General features: G+C 52.1%; 1 protein-coding gene across 3 annotated transcripts in view; it reads left to right on the top strand.

Moving 5' to 3' along the window:
* The window catches only part of APBA2 (amyloid beta precursor protein binding family A member 2), a 194,118-nt gene that overhangs the window by 128,408 nt on the left and 45,785 nt on the right, over positions 1 to 19,925 (top strand). For all 3 annotated transcript variants that reach the window (XM_032622808.1, XM_032622809.1, XM_032622807.1), the window contains one exon: positions 2,928 to 3,917. In XM_032622808.1, coding sequence (XP_032478699.1) covers positions 2,967 to 3,917 — 951 coding nt within the window. In that variant the 5' untranslated portion in view covers positions 2,928 to 2,966. The remainder of the gene's footprint in view (positions 1 to 2,927; positions 3,918 to 19,925) is intronic.

Below are 19,925 nucleotides of genomic sequence, written 5' to 3'. Positions count from 1 at the left end.
CACACTTTAGGGACCATTTTGAGGAAGGCTTTTCCTGGAGATTGTGTCCCAAAGAGTGTTTGCCAAGTGCCTTGTATCATTCCTACAGCAGGTGGCACATCTGTTGCGGTTGGCTGTACTTTGTGGGAAATCTACTGTACAACAATACTTGGTACTCTTGGTGTATCCTCTCTGATCAGCTGTATTTTAGGGAACACTGGACACCTTGCTCTCTACCAGGAACAGATCTCTGGAATGGGCCCGTCAGTTTCAGGGTTTGGGGATGGGGTGACTCGGGAGGACGCTCAGACCCTGCAGGATCCATCTCAGTGACGGTTTTCCTGGTGTGGGACCACTTTCAGGAGTGTGGGCTGCTCTGGGGAAGTGATGTGGATCTTTTAGTGTCTAGCGATGCTGTGGAGACACGGCCACTTGTGAGCCTCTCACTTCCCTAGAGGACGGGAAGGGTGTTTCCATTGGTCTCCATTCCTCCAGCCGCCTGTCCCCCAGTGTCTCCCGAAGGGGCTGAAAGAGAAATCTTGTGTCATGTGCCTGCTGAAAATTGCCCAATGACGCTGCATGGTTTGTGGGATAAAATGCAGGGTCCTGGGCGGTGGGGTACAGGACCCTCCCAGTTTGGGCTTTGCGGTGCCTGGTGGTGCCGTGACCCACATCCTGTAAGCAGCAGCCACGTCCTTTGCATCGCGTCCTGGGTGTCCCCCTTCTCCTGGTGGTCCTCCCTCTGGAGTCCCCCTTCCTGGGCCCCCACCCCATCGAGCCGTGAGGCTCAGGCTCACGTCCCGTGTCTCTCTGTGGCACTCGGCCTGGATGGCTCCTGGCAAATCTGGTCAGTGCTGTCGTTTGGAGTAAGGAGGAAGCAGAGGCTTGTGTGTGCCGGGGAGTGGGGGATGAGCTTGAGGAGGGGGGCGGACTTGAGATGGGCTTCGAGGGGCAGCGGATTTCAACTTGAAAGGGGTAGGGCACCTCCTCATTGGCTTCATCATGTCTTTGGAATGAAAGCTTCTCTTTTTCTTTTTGAGAGCAAATAACCTGATCTTATAACCATTTGTCTTGGTCCCTTGGGCTCCTCAGTCAGTGAGCATCTTCACCAGGTCATGAGTGAGACGGCCAACAGGCACATGAAAAGATGCTCAACATCACTAATTATTAGAGAAACGCAAACCAAAACCACAGTGAGGTACCACCTGACATCAGTCAGAATGGCCATCATTAAAAAGTCTACAAACAGTAAATGCTGGAAAGGGTATGGAGAAAAGGGAACCGTGTTTCACTCTTGGTGGGAATGTAAATTGGTGCAGCCACTATGGAGAACAGTATGGAGGTTCCTTAAAAAACTACAAATAAAACTACCATATGACCCAGCAATCCCACTACTGGGCATATACCCAGAGAAAACCATAATTCAAAAAGACACATGCACCCCAGTGTTCATTGCAGCACTGTTTACAATAGCCAGGTCACGGAAGCACCCCAAATGCCCATCGACAGACGAATGGATAAAGAAGATGTGGTACATATATACAATGGAACATGACTCAGCCATAAGAAAGAATGAAATAATGCCATTTGCAGCAACATGGATGGACCTAGAGATAATCATACCAAGTCAGAGAAAGACAAATATCATATGATATCACTTATATGTGGTATCTAAAAAAAATGGTATAGGTGAACTTATTTACAAAACGAAAACATACAGACAGACATAGAAAAGAAACTAATGATTATCAAAGGGGAGAGGATGGGGGAGGGATAAATTAGGAGTTTGGGATTAAAAGATACACACTAGGGCTTCCCTGGTGGCGCGGTGGTTGAGAGTCCGCCTGCCGATGCAGGGGACATGGGTTCATGCCCCGGTCCGGGAAGATTCCATATGTCACGGGGCGGCTGGGCCTGTGGGCCGTGGCCGCTGAGTCTGCGTGTCCGGAGTCTGTGCTCCGCAACGGGAGAGGCCACGGCGGTGAGAGGCCCGCGTACCGCAAAGGAAAAAGAAAAAAAGATACATACTACTTTATATAAAATAGGTAAATAGGGGCTTCCCTGGTGGCGCAGTGGTTGAGAGTCCGCCTGCCGATGCAGGGGACGCGGGTTCGTGCCCCGGTCTGGGAGGATCCCGCATGCCGCGGAGCGGCTGGGCCCGTGGGCCATGGCCGCTGGGCCTGCGCGTCCGGAGCCTGTGCTCCGCAACGGGAGAGGCCACGGCAGTGAGAGGCCCGCGTAACGCATAAAAAAAAAAAAAAAAAAAAAAAAAAAAAAAAAAAAAAAAAAAAAAAAATAGGTAAACAGCAGGATCTAATCTATAGTTCAGGAGACTATATTCAATACCTTATAATAACCTGTTGTGGAAAAGACTCTGGAAAAGAATATATATATAAAACTGAATCGGGCTTCCCTAGTGGCGCAGTGGTTGAGAGTCCGCCTGCCGATGCAGGGGACACGGGTTCGTGCCCTGGTCCGGGAGGATCCCACATGCTGTGGAGGGGTTGGGCCCGTGAGCCATGGCCGCTGAGCCTGCGCGTCCAGAGCCTGTGCTCCTCAACGGGAGAGGCCACAGCAGTGAGAGGCCCGCGTACAGCAAAAAAAAAAAAAACAAAAAAACTGAATCACTGTGCTGTACACCTAAAAGTAACACAATGTTGTAAATCCACTATACTTCAAATAAAAAAAAAGAGAGGGAAGTCTCGAATGAGCAGGGAGTTGGGGGGAAAGCAGCAGGCATCCTGGGGGTCGTTGGGGCCTCCTCCTCCAGCCCCGGTGTCCTCCTCTCTCTTTGGCAGGTGTGTGCGCCGGTCCTGACACACCAGTCAGCTGGGGTGGGGGCGTCACGTCGTTTGAACAGACTCGCGTTACATCGCTCTGGTGTAAACCATGCTGGTGGGGCATGCTTCTCGGGCTCTGACTGTCCTGTCGCCTCTTCCTCCCCACAGTGGCTGCCGTTGATGACAATGGCCGCGTGACTGCCCGCCATGGCCCACCGGAAGCGTCCGAACACGGCGAGCAGCATGCTGGACCACAGGGCGAGGCCAGGCCCGGAGCCCGAGAGCGAGGATGCCGAGCTGCCCCTGGAGGAGTACGTGCCCAAGGGCCTGGAGCTGGCGGCCCTGCGGCCCGAGAGCCCTGTGCCCGCCGAGCAGGGCGGCCACGACCACAGCCCCGACGGGGACTCCAGCTCCGACTATGTGAACAACACCTCCGAGGAGGAGGACTATGATGAGGGCCTCCCCGAGGAAGAGGAGGGCATCACCTACTACATCCGCTACTGCCCCGAGGACGACAGCTACCTGCAGGGCATGGACTGTAATGGGGACGGCTACCTGGCCCACGACACGCACCACCTGGAGACGGACGAGTGCCAGGAGGCAGTGGAGGAGTGGACGGATCCGGCGGGCCCGCAACTGCACAGCCACGGGGACCAGGGCAGCCCCGGCTACCGGGACAGCCACCTCCCCACCCCCGAGGTTGAGGCCTCTATGCTGGAGGCCCAGGACCAGGAAGAGGGTGTCCACTACTGTCCCGGCGAAGAGGCCTACCAGGACTACTACCCCGCTGAGGCCAACGGGAACGAGGGCAGCGCATCCCCCTACCGCCCGAGGCGCGGGGACGGGGACCTGGAGGACCAGGAAGAGGACATCGACCAGATCGTGGCCGAGATCAAGATGAGCTTGAGCACAAGCAGCATCACCGGTGCCAGCGAGGCCAGCCCTGAGCACGCGCTGCTGCGGGCACCCGAGCCGGGGCCCGGGGGCCCCTCGGAGGCCTGCCCGCCTGCCGAGGCCCGCCGCGGCCCCAGCAGACACGAGGGCCGGCCCAAGTCCCTGAACCTGCCTCCCGAGGCCAAGCACCCCGCAGACCCCCAGAGAAGCTTCAAGACCAAGACCAGGACTCCTGAGGAGAGGCCAAAGTGGCCCCAAGAGCAGGTAGGACCCTGGCTGTCCCCAGGGAAGGGGATGGAGGGGCCCGGAGAGCAAAGGTGCTGCTGTAACCTGTAGATCAGAATGTGTGCCTAGCTCTCCATTCCCTCAGTTATGTGTGGATGGCCCAGCCACTCCTGTTCACCCATCAGGTGCCTTAGCTAAATGTCAAGAAAATCTGGTGGAAGGCTGATTGGCAACCAGGGCTCCCAGGAGACACCCCAGCCCACCCAGAAGAGGTTGGGTCTTAGTGTGCCTGCCCTGGATCTGCTCACTTGGGGGTGGTCCCTGTGACGGTTGCCCCTCACCAGGGGGTTTCTTCAGGCTGGCCGGACTTCGGCAAGGATGGGGGGCTACCGGTGAGTGCAGGCAGCTGCGGCTGGTGGTTGGGGGCAGCCTAGCGTCGAGGGGCAGCGACCTGAGTGCATTTCACTGGGGATGGTTTTATTGGGTGACTACTTCTCTGAAAGCTTGGGGGCCTTGGCATGATGGGCAATTAGCTGTAAAAAACCATTTTGCAAATGATTATTTGAAGGTTTGACAAAGTCTTGGAGAAGAGATGTATGCTAATGAGGCCAGTGGGTTTAAGCGTAACTGTTTTCTTTTAATTATAGCAAAGTGAGTGTGTATTCTAATGAACCCTCTTGACAAGCTGCCTTTCAAAAAAACTTACATGTATATAAAAAGATGTGAATATTAGACGCATGTAAAGGAACTTGTGTTTAGCTAAATCTGTGGGCAAATGAGAACGAACTGCTTTCATATTTTTTAAAGGCTTCATTAATATTATTTTTTTCCCCAGAAGAGTTCATGCATTTGAAAAGTATAGATAGTGAGAGCTCGTGTTTGGGCAACAAGTCCTATCGACTCACTGTAGGTTTCTGGAACTTCCCTTTGATGCTTTTTTTTTTTTTTAAAGATCGTTAGGCATAAATTGACTTCACTTTCGGGGTGTTCCTGTCATTTGAGGCCGTTCTGTGTGTGCTGGGGGCTTTGGGGTGTAAAGAAACTGCTGTCCGCTAGCAGATGTGGAGGGCGCCCCCCAACAATAGCGGCGGCTCTGGGGTCAAGGTCTGGGCTTTAGGGAACAGTACTGCTGTCCTTCTGCAGTCCTGGCAGGACTGGACTCACCACAGGTCGATGTGGACCACGCGAGGCAGATGACGTGCTGAGCCTCGCCAGGACAAGTGATGCCCGGACAAAGTTCCAGTCAAGAGAAATGATCTCTAGGGCATATGGTGGGGAGTGCACGAGACCTGATGTTGGGCTTTACTTAAACCGCATGCCAGTTTGAGTGAAAATGCAGCCCTTTGGGTTGGAGGGCTGGGGGTGGATGAGGGTGGAGGCGGGGGCCCAGAGGAGGTCTGTTTTTCAGGCGTGGCATTGGGTGGAAGGGCAGGTACCTTTTCTCCCCAAATAGAGTGTTTCCTTGAAACAAATGCTCTCTTCCAAGACCCCGGAAAGGCTCATTTATGCTGGTTTATTATTGCCTAGTTTTTCTGGCTTTATTCACTCATTCATTCACAAGTTTAATTCCATCAAGGGGAGATGCTGGTGATTCCCAGCTCAGGGCGGACAAGGGCCCCCGAAGAAACTGGCCTCCTCTTGAGGGCTCTGCCCTGGCTGGGTCATCATGTCTTATAGACCCGAATGGCTCATCCAGATGAAGAACACTTTGAAATTTGATCAAGTAGACCCGCTGGTGGCAGGAACCGTCTTGAAAGCAAGATATGCGTGTGTGTGTGTGTGTGTGTGTGTGTGTGTGTGTGTGTCTGCGTGTCTGCGTGTCTGTGTGTGTCTGTGTGTAAAGAAGGAAGTTCCCTGGGAAGTTTGGCAATTCCTTGCTTCAGACCACAGCCTGCCTTTCTAAAAGGAACCCCCTTCTACCCTGGGAATATCCAGGCCGTGTGGCCAGCAAAGTCCTGGCCCCCAACAGGTCCACAGGGTGCTCCTGAGTCCCACGCCAGCCCACCCAGTACTGTGCACACAGTGAGGGCTGTGGTGGAAATCACCTGAGGGAGAAATGGACAGCATCAGCTATCTAGGTGCTTAGACTGTTGGTTTGTAAAGTATGGTCCACGGCCCAGCACCACCGGCGGCCCAGGACTGCCAGTGCCAAGCCTGCATTTTGTTTTGTTTTTTTAATTAGTTTTTATTGGAGTAGAATTGCTTTACAATGTTGTGTTAGTTTCTGATGTACAGCAAAGTGAATCAGTTATACATATATCCACTCTTTTTTACATTATTTTCCCATATCGGTCATTACAGAGTATTGAGTAGAGTTCCCTGTGCTATACAGTAGGTCCTTATTAGTTAAGGCTGCATTTTAGCAAGATGCCACATGCAGTTTGAGAAGCAATTCTTGGAGGACTCCTGTTGGAGGAGAAGTACATAGATAGCATCCCTCCTTTCTTCCCCTCATTTCAAAGCTCGAAAAGTTATGTCGTGGGTGCTTCTAAGAGTGCTGAATAGCACTTCACTCAGTCGCTGTATGGACGACAATATTACAGTAGAATTAGAAATGGGACCGTGGTTCCCACCTTCTCAGACTCTGGCACTGAGCATAAACAATGTCTCTAGCTGCCATCGTGGTCCCACGTGTGATTCTGCCATCCTGCTTTTAAAATCTGCCATGTTGTAAATGTCGCTCCGTGTTGTCATATCGTTTTCATGATCCTTTTTGCCAACCTTTGAAGTTCAGGCAATGGGCCATCTAATTGATTTGTCTGTACATATCCTGCCATGGAGTGTGCAGGTTGCAGATGGCATTTTCTTTTATATACGAGACTATACAGACCTCTTTGTATGAGGGAGGCAGGTTTTCCTCCTTTGGATTTATTACTTGAGGATAAATTCCCAGGCTATGCGTGAATGCTGACCCCATGATCCTCTTGTCTGATACTTTACTTTTCTTCTACGAATGGTTGGTGCCTTTTATCTTTTGGGGTCTCGATGCTTTTCCATTTCCTAGCAGCACTTTATACGTGCACCACAGATGTTACTTTTTGCTGCAGATGTTTTTCTTTAGCCTCTTTTCTTTTCTTTTTTTTTTTTTTTTGCTGTACGTGGGCCTCTCACTATTGTGGCCTCTCCCGTTGCGGAGCACAGGCTCCGGACGCGCAGACTCAGCGGCCGTGGCTCACGGGCCCAGCCGCTCTGCGGCATGTGGGATCTTCCCGGACCGGGGCGCAAACCCGTGTCCCCTGCACCGGCAGGCGGACTCTCAACCACAGCGCCACCAGGGAAGCCCTAGCCTCTTTTCTTTTGAAAAGGGTCCAGTTTGCAGTTAGAGCTGCCCCCATGCAGCTCTGAGGAGACTGAGAGGTCTGCACGGGGGCACGCAGGTCTGGAGAACCTGAAGGAGGTGGACTTGGCGTTGCGGGAAGCTAGGGTGTGATCGTGGGGAACAGAGGAGATCCGCGTGTGAGTATTTTTACAGGAAAAAAGTTTTTTCAAATCAATGAAAGTTTATTGAGGACATTTTGGAAAATAGAGGCAAAAAATATTTTGCCCTGTGACATTGTAGAATTCCAGCATTGAGGTTTCATTTTGTAGTAGCCTACATGGGGAAAGAATCTGAAAAGGAATATATCTATAACTCAAGTGACTTTGCTGTACACCTGAAATAACACAACATGGTAAATCAACTATACTTCAATAAAAAATAAATTAATGAAAAAACAAAACAGGGCTTCCCTGGTGGCGCAGTGGTTGAGAGTCCACCTGCCGATGCAGGGGACACGGGTTCGTGCTCCGGTCTGGGAAGATCCCACATGCCGCGGAGCGGCTGGGCCCGTGAGCCATGGCTGCTGAGCCTGCGCGTCCGGAGCCTGTGCTCCGCAAGGGGAGAGGCCACAGCAGTGAGAGGCCCGCGTACCGCAAAAAAAAAAAAAAAAAAAAAGTTTTCAAATCAAAGAGACAAATTGCCTCTCAGGATTTCCCCGAAGCATCCGCTTAGAGGTGTTCTGTAAACGGGGTGTGCCTGATCCTTATTTTTCATGGATTTGGTATCTGTGAATTTGCCTGCTCGCTAGAGTTTATCTGTAACCTTAAAAATCTATACCCATGGCACTTATGCAGTCCTTTTCGGACATGCACAGACAGGCAAAAAAATTGAGTCATTCAACATGCCCCTTCCCAGCTAAGTTTGAACAAGGAGATGCCCTGCCCTGTTTCAGCTCGTTCTATGAAAAAGTGTCCTTTTTGTGGTCCTTTTAGTGCCGTGTCTCTTGCATTTGTGTGCTTGTTGCTGATGATAGAGTGACCCCCAAGTGCAGTGCTGAAGTGCTGTCTAGCGTTCCTAAGCGCAAGAAGGCTGAGACGTGCCTTTTGGAGAAAAACACGTGTGTTGGGTGTTTCATTCAGGTGTGAATGACAGAGCTCTTGACCGTGAGTTCAGTGTTAACAGATAACAACATGGTACATTCAGAAAAAGGAAGAAGAATTTGCCGATCAGTACCTGGGACTGCTCCACGGAGTGCTGGAGTAACATCTACAGTGTGTGAGGGAGTGATGGAAAAGTGGCTAACTTTGTGGATTTGTGAGATGACCACCCATTCAAAAACATCTTGTTATAAGGCTGAAAACCCTAACTCTGACCCTAGCCAATGAAATTGACAGTCTTGTTATCCCGGGTCAGGAAAATGTGAAACTCTTCTCAGCTAGTGTTTTATTATATATACTGGATATAATTAATTAGTTGTGAGTAATACATGGTAAATAAGGTGTCTTTAAATAGAAACATACATAGAACAAGGTCATGTATGGATCGGTTGATGAAATGTGGGGACCAGAGGCTCAGGGGAAGCTCACCCTGTATTTCCTCTGGGAACGGTGGTCCAGGATCCCCTCATTCAGGGTTCACGGCAACTTTATTGAACATAACAGCCACGAACAAGGAGAGCTGACTGTGTTGGGTTGGCAGATGACTTTGAGAAACTCTGCTGCAAAGCCTTCCCCTTCCTAGAGATCCCCCCCGTGCTCGCATGGGTGCCACCTTCATCCCAGACTCCCAGCGACGAGGACACCGCAGCCCTGCTCCGCCCACCTCTCCCGAACACTCTGGAGCCTCAAGCCCTTTTCTCTACCTGCAGGAAAACACCAACCAAAGATGCACATCCTCGGGGCAGTGGGCCAGACCGTGTGACATCCCAGGACCTGTCCCCGTATGGCTCAGTCCCAGGATGGTCATCATCAACCCACAGTGGTGGGAAAGCTGTCACCTCTGTCACCTTTGGGACCCGTGGCTTCTGAGGATTTACTGTTTCTTGTTTTGCCATTTGTGGAAAATCCCTGGGTGACGGTGGAGGTGACGCCGGTGTGGGTAGTGACGGCCAGCAACGTGCTAGGGCTTTACGTATATGATCTCAGTGAGTCTTAGAGCAACTGGAAGAGGTAGGGACTAGGGTTATTCCCATTTTACAGATGAGGCCTTTGAGACCTGTGTGGCGTCGGTACCGCATCCATGGTTACACAGTATGAGGCCTGAACAGTTGGTTAGGGCAAGGCTCGTACCTGTGACCCTGGGCAGCTCTAGAAGAGGTGATGCCGAGCTCAGCGAGGGGTGAGTGTGGGTGAGTTTCCTCTGCCCTGTCATCCGTTTACTCGTTATCAGTTATCACGAGACCTGACGGGCTCTACCGTTCACGGCGAGTGTGTCCTGGCACCAGCAAGGTGACCGGCAGACACCAGGCCTCCGGCCTGTAAAACTGTCGCAACGTCCTGACTTCATGAGGGCTCAGGCCATAGATCAAATCAATCAAGTAGAGATTATTCATGGGGCATTTTTCTTAATTTTGTTGAGCTTTGGTGACATGAAATATTGATTTTTTTTTTTTTTTTTTTTTTACATACAGCAATTAAAGGGTGCATGAGTTGGGTCCAGCCAGATGCATATTGAATATCCAGATAGAATGGCCGTTTCTGCATCTGCCAGGGTGGTCCTCTGCCCTTTGGCAGCGAGGCCGGGAGTGTGGAGGGAGGACCCCACCCGGGCTGGTGTCACAGCTTAGGAGGACCAGGCGAGTCCTCAGTGCACCTCCTGTGAAGAGGGGTGCCCCCCATGCTCCTGGGGGCACGGTAAGAGCATGTTTGTCCAGCACCAAAGATCCTGGTTCCGTGGGTCTTTGGGGTGCCTGGGGTGACAGGCTCTTGTGGTCCCTGCTGTGCGTCTGTGTTTGGCAAGGACTCACTTGTAACAGCTCTTGTGAGATCAGGTCCTCCAGAAACACCTGCTTTGTGCCCGAACTTCTTTCAGAGACTCTCCATCCTCTGCGCCTTGTAGATTCCTAGGGCTGCAGCCTTCCCTGGCCCTCCATGCCCGTGTGGGCTGGGTACACATCAGGGCTTCAGTGATCGTAGAGATGGAGGCTTCAGATTTACGTGACCACCACGTGGAACAGCTCCGCACGTCTGGAGGGCAAACCAAAGGCGTGTTTTGATTCTTCGGGGTTTTCATGATTTCTGTTTATTATCAGCCCAGCCAGTGCTTTCTAGAAAGAGCCCTCTGACAATAGAAAAAGGGAAAGACCAATACATCGTAGTCAACTTGATATAGCAGTTAGAGGGAGGTGTGATCCAGGGCCCCGAGGCCACATCACACACACGAGTGTTCAGCGTTGCTCCCTGTGCGGGCGCCTTTGCTGTGATTGGCGTTCAGTCAAGACTTGCTTCATGCAGGACCTTTGGAGATGGTGGCAGGAATGCTGACACCAAATAGGGAGGGGGAATATTAGGGGCAGGGGCAACCTTGGTCTGCCCTGTGTAGGGGGTGGCACCGTGATGCTCCCGCTGGGCTCACATGTGCCTTGTTCAGCGACGTATGAAGCAAGTATGAGCACCTGCTTTTTGTAGAGGACCCCCTGGCCCTGAGAGGCCGAGAGAAGAGCATCCTGGGGTCGCTGGTGCCCAGGTGGAAGCAGGTGTGCCAGGGGCCCTGGTGCTTGCAACAGTGCCCAGGTGGGAACAGTCTGCCCAGACCTGGCCCCCAGGCCGGACCAAGCTGGAGAAAGAGCCCTCGGGCAGGTGCTGAGGACAGGGCTTGCGGAGGTGGAGTGGGGGAGGGGTGTCCAGGAGCATGGCCGGACAGCGGAAGGTCTTCGACACCCCCGAGGCCTCCGTGGAGTGCAGCTGGCCTCTTCCTTCCTGAAGCCCTGCTCCAGTTCTGCAGCCGTCCCCACACCTCTGCCTGCCTGCCCGGGCATCAGTCCTGGACGTCCCTTTGCTCATGGGGAGGGTGCATGGAAGGGCCCCTGGGCTCCTGTGCTCCTCCCCAGCCTCGTCCCCGCCCAGTGCGCCTGCTGTCACTAATTCCCGGGACCGCCCTGGAAAACGAAATCCAGGCCTCGGCATCCTAAGCCCCTCGCTTGATCTGCCCGAGCTCCCAAACTTGATTTCTTGGAGCCCATTTGCCGAGTCAGCGCAATGCCCTGATTTGATTTTTATGAAGCCTCTTGAGGACCTGTGACTAGAGGTGGCTGTTATTTTCATGGAACAGTTCATCTGGCAGGAATCTGGGCTTGCGTCAGGGCTTTTAAAATCTAGTTAAAGCGGGGCTTCTAAAACACTGTCTTTATTGTTTGGGAAAATCATGTAAAGCCCCTCCCCTAACAGTAATCTAGAAAGTTCCTTCCCTGCCCCCCTCCTCCACCTTCGAGAGAGTTGGGGCTAGTGGTTAAGAGCACAGATGGCAGAGCCAGGAAGCCTGGACCTCACTCCGCTGCACCAGCTCCTGGTTTGGGAATGTTCTGGACATGCCACCTGGGGCTGTGGGAGCAGAGCTGATTGGGTCAGTATCTGGCAACGGATGGTGAGGGGCGTGGAGCGCTTGCCGTGAGGATGCGGGTGCGGGTCTTACATCCGTGAGAATCTCAGGAGGTGGGGGAGGCAGTCAGGTGAGGCTGTGCACGCAGCTGGGACCGTGCTGGGCCGGGCAGGGAGCAAGATGATGTCCCCATTTTCTGGGGTGACATCAAGGGAGGGACGAAGCCAGCAGGGTGAGGTAGGATGAGAGGAGGCATGGGACTGGCCAGGGACACCGTGGAGACGGGTGGAGCCTGATGGGCGGGGGTGACATGTGGGGTGGGAGCAGCTCCCCAGGTGCCCTCAGGCTCTCCCCTCTCTGCAGGCCCTCTTCAGGTGCCCCCTCTCCCCGCAGGGATTTCTTGGGGGGCGGTTCTCACATCCTCCTGGTGGCATCCTCAGCCCCTTTCTGCTCTGGATTCCCTGATCTGGGGGGCCGTGTGGCAGCCACACATCTCCAAGGGTGCTCTGATTTTCTCACACTCGATTCTGAATTGAAAGTTAACTGAGATCCCCACTTTCCAGGCAGATGAGCTGGGCTCCAGACCACCGGTCTCTCTCTAATTCCAAACGCCATCCCTCCTTTACCCGGGGTTTCTGAACGTAATTCACACTCCCCACCTCCTGGGCTGGCTGGCGTCTGCGAGCCCTCCCACGCAGTCCGTGCGAACTGCACTTACGATGTGCCAGGCCCTGGGGGTGCAGAGATGAAAGTGACTTAAGTCTGCATTGAGAAGCTCGTTCTAGAGGGAGACAGACACGCAGAGACTCACCATCCATCCGGGTGGGGCTGGGTGATCAGCAGAGACCCCGCTGCCCAGCCCATGAGTCCCTTGCAGGCTTCCTGGGGAACGGGCTCCCACGTGGGTGATAAGCAGAGAGGTCTTGGGACTTTGAAGGGGGGGCTTTGGGAAGTCAGCTGACCAGGCGGGCTGAACGTGGAGGTCACGGGCGTCCTTAGCATGCTGTGGGGTTGGGGATTGTGATGGGGGCCAGAGCCCTGGAGGAGGACAGGTGGAAGGTGAAGGGCTGGATTGAGGATGCTGATGAGAGAGGGACAGAGCAGGGCCATCAGGGGGTTGGGGAAGTGGGAGGACCCTGAGCATCTCTGGTGGATGGCCACCAGGGCAGAGGCTCCCGTGTGGGCGCACAGGGGATGGGTGGGGAGCATCTGTAAGGGCAGGCAGGGAGAGATCTGAGGAGATGCCAGCAGGGAGAGGGTGCCTACCACGTGTGGAGCTGGGATTGCATTGCTTTGACTCGAATTGCACTGCTTGGCCAGTGTTGTGTGTCCAGGGCAGGTTTCGGGGAAGGAGAGAGGTGGGTGGGGGACTGAGGCAGGGCGCTGCCCCACCTGCATCTCCCGTCCTCGGGCCCCTGCAGCACCGCCACCGTCCCCCACATGTGCCAGGGGCTCAAGATACATCCCACAATATCAGTCAGTCACATGACATTCCCCAGGAAGTGCAGGGCTCCATGGGAGAATATATAGTAACAACTTCTGTTCAGGGAGAAAGACCACATTGCTGAGCACGAGATTCGGAGATGGAACAGCATGGCGATGGCAGTCACGGGGTTTGCACCCCAAAGCGCTCAGATAGCGGTCAATGCTAATCAGTTACTAAAAAAGACACGGCACTGTGTCTTCAATAGGAGGCTAACCAAGAATAGCTCCCAACCCTACATCAGATAATACCATGGACAGCTCAGGAAAACTGAGCACAGCTCAGAAAGGCTGAGAAGGGGGTGAGGCACAGGATGGCACCCCAGGGCCTAGCGTGGACTCCAGACCCTGCCAAGACCACAGTCAGCCTTCATGGAAGAGAAGCTGGTCTCTCCACCTGAGACCAAGCCAAGGCCCAGATTACTGGAGCTGAAGGATGCTTGGATCTGGGCTTGCAGAACCTCATTGCCCGGCTGCTCAGGTTGGTTTCAACAGCCAGCAGATGGTCTTCTTAAGAGCTGGCGGTGTGCTGTCCTTGGTGCTGAGGCACTGCCGGGTCTGTCCACGGTTGGCCACCCTGCCCTGCTCTGGGTGCAGTCAGGCCAGCAGGTCAGCGAGCCTGCGCTAGACTTTGGCCGAGGGGTTACTTCTCAGGACACTGCTCGGGGCACCATGTCAGGTAGGAGGGAGGTTGTTGTTCGGGGCATTGCCTCTTTGCCCTCCTTGGTCAATCCTCCTCTTCATTGGCCCTAACACTTGCAAACGACCTCTGATTCTGCCTCTGGGACCTATTGGCCCACTCTGACCTCTGGTGCAGCCCTATCCCTCCCCTCACCCTTCCCACTTCGACTTTGGCTCTCACGCTTCCCCTCAAAGCAGCCCTTGGTGCCGTCTGGGAGACCTCTGTTCCTGACCTTCACTTCCAGAGCTTCTGGGTCTCTGGCTGTGGAGGGGTATGCACTGACACAGACTCACCCACCCAAGTGTCTTCCTCACAAGGGCTCACACCCAGAGCACCCCACACCCAAGCCAGGTCTCTGGGTACTTCTGCTGCTGCTTTCTTCTCTAGTCATTGAAAATAGATGCTCTCCCTTGCTGTCATCTGTTCCCTTCTACATTCATTCGTTTATTCATTCATGGGGACCCAAGTATATAAAAGATAGCATGCTGGTCACTTTTAGAAATATGAATGTTAATTTCAAGAAAGGAGGGATAGTCTAGACATTCACCCGTCCTCAAAACCTGCTCCAGACACAAGAGTAGTGGCGGGTCAGGGTGCTTCTTGCTGCATTGGATTTGCAGATCACGGGAGATGTCATGAAGTGGGATTGCTGCCCGAGGTTTTTCTTGCCTAATATCTTATTAATATTTCATCTCCAACCCTCTTTTAAATGCCAAGAAAAATGAAATCGGATGAATGAAGCCAAAGGTTTCCAAGTCACCTAAAATATGGGCCGTTTGGCCCATACTCAGAGATCATGGCCTGGTAATTTTTACCAGTATTTGTGGGAAGATTGATTTCTCTTCTGCACCACAGTTATAATGATCAAGTTCCAAAAAAAAACTTTTACATACAAAGCAATATTGTTCAGCCCTAAACAAAAAGGAAATTCTGACACCTGCTACAACGGGGATATACGTTGAGGCCACTATGCTGAGTGACATTAGCCAGACACAAAAGGACAAATCCTGTATGATTCCACCCAAGTGAGGTACCTACATTAATTAAATCCATAGAGACGGAAGTGGGCTGATGGTTGCCAGGATAGGGGTGGGGGGAATGGGGGCTAGTGTTTAAAGGGGACGGAGTTTCCATTGGGGATGATGAAAAGTTCTGTGGCCGGATGGTGGTGATGATTGTACATCAGTGTGAACTAACTGAATGCCACTTAATTGTCCACTTAAAATTGGTTAAAACGATACATTTTATCGTACGTATATTTGCCACAATAAAAAAAAAAAAGAAGAAAGAAAAAGCTCTTGTCTCATTAACTGGCCTGAGCCAATTTGAATCATCTAAAACTAAGTTGAGCCAGTCTGAGCCCATGAAGGGGCAGAAGAGTGGTGGACGCCAGATTATGAATTCTGCTGGGCTTTCACGTAGCTCATGCAGACCACTGGGTTATGTAAAATGGTTGAGCTCATACCATGTTAGTATCATTAAAAGAAGAATATGGGGCTTCCCTGGTGGCGCAGTGGTTGAGGGTCCGCCTGCCGATGCAGGGGACACAGGTTCGTGCCCCGGTCCGGGAAGAGCCCACATGCCGCGGAGCGGCTGGGCCCGTGAGCCATGGCCGCTGAGCCCGCGCGTCCGGAGCCTGTGCTCCACAACGGGAGAGGCCACAACAGTGAGAGGCCCGCGTACCGCAACAACAACAACAAAAAATGCGATCGTCCCCAGAGGGGTAACTGTGATAAGAATAAAGACTTTATCCAAGCTCTCCTCCTCCTGCGGATAAATATCACAGAGTGACCCGAGTCGGAAGAGGAGTGGGAGAAAAAGAACAAAACTGTCATTTTTCAGAGCCACCTATTTGTCAGAGGATGGATTGGAGGGCCTTTGAGAGAAGGCCTGGAGGGCGCTGATCAGATCGTCAGGGGCCCCGTGGGTTATGCTCTCAGCTTGGCCCCACGGGAGCATCCTCAGTGTCGCTGCCCCAGCTGCCCCTCCTGAGCTGGAATGTCCGATGAGTCGGGCTGACCGATGCCTTGGAGAACAGAGCAAGAAACGACTCCTGGAGAAGACTCCTGCAGCCCTTGGGGTTTCTCTGACTCAGAGTTGTGTCTGGGGGCAGATAGGACAGTCCAGCGGCTTCCTTGGCTTTGCTGTCTGTCCCTCACTGAGCTCCCCTCCATGTCACTCACGTGCTCGTCATTCGGGACAGCACTCGGAAACACGCAGCTTTTGTTCCAGATGGTGTGAGCGGGCGTGCGCTTGTTTGCTGTTATTCCATCTGAAGCCATGTGGGGTATATTGCCAGATTCTCAGTTTAATCCAGCAGACACAATCAGAATTGACACGTTAAAAAATCCCAGCTTTATAGTTTCCCTAACTAGAGCCAAGATATTTATTCGAACAATTTATTCAAATTAGTGTATTTTTCTTACAAGCAAGTCATCTCTGCCCAGAACAGCCGTCCCTGGTCCTGGCATTTTGTGACCAGCCTGTGCCATCACATCGTGCTCTGGTCTCCGGGCTCCATGGAGTGGGGAGAAATATGCATTAGCATATTTCAGGTCACATGTTTCACTCACCCCTCCCCCACAGCAATGGCTGATGGGGGTTCCAGTGGGTGGCACCGAGAACACCCCACTACAGGTACTTGATGAGGGATGTGGCCCTCCCATCCCTGTTGGCGTCTTATTTTGAGGTGTGCCTGGCTGCTGTACCATGGGGAAGGCACAGAAGGATTTAAACAGCATCTCCCTCTGAGATCCATATGGGCTTCTAACCATGTTCATTTCAGGTCCTGTGTCCCCTGCTGCCAAACCCCCCACCCTGGCCCCTGAGATGAAAATTTGAGCACCAGATGGGCTCTCCCAAGGAGAAGCAGTACAAGCCGTCCTCCTGCCTCTCTGGAAACAACCCCGGCTGTTTATTATGAGATGCAGTTGTCATGGTGTTGAGTGGTCGGAGGGAGTTAGAGAAAATGTTGGCCTGGAGGGAAGGGTCGAGCCTGTGGAAGCTTTGGGGAGAAGCTGCCCTTGTACATGGACCTGAGACCTTGTGTTGCCTGTGGTCACCACGTGCTGTGGCCCCACACTGAGTTGTCTGGGGGATGGTGTAGGGCACTGACTTCCAGCCTGGGTTCCCCTGGCCAAACCCGAACTGTGTCCCCCAGAAGGGATACCTCTTCCATTTGCCAGAGATACCCAACACAAGGCCAGCGGCGGTCCTGGTGTTGCCGTTTCCCACTATGTATTCAGCACCTTGATGACAGTCTGTTGCCCCATATGATGGTCCTCCTTCTGCCAGAAAAATTAGGTTCTAGCCCAATCTGTAACATTTGTAGAAGGAGTGTTATCTTAGTACTTCTGGGCTGCTAAAACAGAATACCATAAACTGGGGGACTTAGAAACAACAGACATTTACTTCTTAGTTCTGGAGGCTGGAAGTCCAAGATCAAGGCGCTGGCAGATTTGGTGTCTGGTGAGAACCCACTTCCCTAAACAGCCATCTTCTTTTACATCCTCACGTGGCAGGTGGGGGGCGAGGGAGCTCTCTGAGGTCCCCTTTATAAGGGCACTAATCCCATTCATGAGGACCCCACCCTCATGAGCTCATCTAATCCTAATCACCTCTTAACAGCCCACCTCCTAATACCATTGCCCTGGGGGTTAGGTTTCAACATATGAATTTTGGCGGTGGGGGGCGGGGGACACAAATACTCAGTGTGTACTAGGTGTGGTTGACCCCGTTTTCATTTTTCAGTTGATTGGTTGGTTTCTTTGGGGCTTTTGGAGATTCCTAGTGCCTGTGTGGCTCCTTGTAAGGCAGTGCAGGCCTTCAGGAAATGAAGTTTGTGAACTTAGCCTAGGGATGGTCACCAGGTTAGAAATTTCGCAAACAAGAAGGTAAAATACTGATGTGCTCTAAGTGGATCTTGAAATTGGGAGGTGTACAGGACAGCAGAGGGTTGTCTGGGGCATGTCCCACATTAGAGCCTTACTTAAGGCAGACGAGAACACCCTTTAAGGTGAGAGACCCCTTTGGACATTACAGGAGGTTTTTCCTGGTGTGTCTTGTCCACAGCGGGAGGTGCAGAGCCAGTAGGGCTGCGACAGGAGCCCATTAGGAGTTCGGGAAGAAGCCTGGCTCCAGTGGGACCCTGGCAGGAGTGACCCCTTCAGGCTCAGCCCTGCAGGAAGGGGTGCTGTCTGCTCAGCTTGGGTAGCATGGATCCATGGGGGATAGATTAGACCTGATAGCAGAAGGATGGGGCCAGACCTGAAAGGAGGGCTGTGGTGGGTGGAGCAGGGGGCCCCAGAGCCCTGCCTCGGGACAGACCAGAACAGTGGGGCCAGGTCAGGGCCCACCGGCGCCGTCTGGGGGCTCATGGGGCTTTGGGTAGGGGCAGTCCTCTGGGCTTCCAGCAAGGAAGAGGGGACAAAGCAGACATCTGACCCTCCTGGCCCCAGCTGTGCCCTGCACCCCCTCTGCTCCGGGAAGGCCTCATTTCTTCCTGTGGGTTGAGCGAGCCCAGATTGCTCTCGGGATGTGGCACAAATCTGCCCGGTCCTTAATGCCCAGCCAGCTTTGTCCACCTCCTGTCTGAGCCATCCCCTCCACGCCCGCGGCCTCTGAAGCCCAGTGGTACCTGCAGTCATGGAGAGGATCCCTGGTCTGCCTCGTGCACAACCCCCCTGTTCCCTTCAGGGCTAGGACGGTGGGCCTGGGTCTTTTCAATTTTCTCTAACCCCTGCACAGAGATCTAATGAAGTCACAGGCCATGACAGTGACAGTCTAGGGCAGGGAAGACACGACACATGGCTGTGCTGCCTGAGCCTGTGGGTACCTGGCCATTCCTGTCCACACCTGGAGCCTCAGTCCTCTTACCTGTAAAGCAGGAATGGGCACATCCATCTCATATGGGAAAGGATGCGATCAATAATGTTACTTATTTATAAATAATGTAAATATAAGTATAATGTATACGTATGTTCATAATATAAATTTATTTATTTGTAAATAAAACTTGTTAACGTTATTGGCATCATCATATTGTTACTGCTTGATAATTTATTTCCAGAAAGTTCTGGAACTTAAGATGCTGGCTCACCAGAGCCTCCTCTGGGGTTTGGACAGTGATTTCAGTGCTCGGATCTGGAGAGATCTTCTGGATAGTGCAGGGCACTAAGTAGAGAAAATATACCTACACTTTAAATTTTGTTCGTCGAAGTAAGAGGAATTTTGGGTTGATGTCTTCCTTAAGAGAAGACTTATGACATGTCCTTGGGGCATTTTTCCTCTAGTAGTAGGTTGACTAATTTGCATTAACTAAGGAATTTAGATTTTTGAATTTGCATTGAACTAAGAATTTAAGTTTGTTAGAAATATAATTTTAACCCTTGGACACTGTCGTTGGGAATGTAAAATGGCTTAGCTGCTGTGGAAAACAGTATGGTGGTTCCTCAACAGATAAAAAATAAAATTACCATATGACCCTGCAGTCCTACTTCTGGGTATATATATATATATATATATATATATATATATATACCCCAAGAATTGAAAGCAGGAACTCTGAGAGATATTTGTACACTGGTGTTTGTAGCAGCATTATTCACAACAGCCAAAAGGTGGACGCAACCCAGGTGTGCGTGGACTGATGAATGGATAAACAAAGAGTGCTCTGTATAAATGGTGGAATATTATTCAGCCTTAAAATGGAAGGACATACTGACACCTGCTACAACAGGGATGAGCCTTGAGGACGTTATGCTCAGTGAAGTAAGCCAGTCACAAAAAGACAAATCTCGTATGACCCCACTTGTACGCGCTCCTTAGAGTAAGTTGATAGCGGGAACTGGTGGTTGCCGGGGGCTGGCGGTGGGGTGGGAATAGGGAGTTAGTGTTTGATGGGGACAGAGTTTCAGTTTTGTAAGATGAAACGAGCTCTGGAGATGGATGGTGATCGTTGCATAATAATGTGAGAGTACTTAATGCCACTGAAGTGTACGCTTACGAATGGTTAAGATGGCAGACTTTCTGTGATATGTATTTTACCACAATTAAAAATAGTAATAAACAAGAAATTAGAAAATATGAT

Source organism: Phocoena sinus, chromosome 2 (assembly GCF_008692025.1).
Source record: "Phocoena sinus isolate mPhoSin1 chromosome 2, mPhoSin1.pri, whole genome shotgun sequence".
Taxonomy (NCBI): domain Eukaryota; kingdom Metazoa; phylum Chordata; class Mammalia; order Artiodactyla; family Phocoenidae; genus Phocoena; species Phocoena sinus.
Note: the sequence above shows the minus strand (reverse complement) of the source record. Positions and strands in the feature narration are given on the sequence as shown.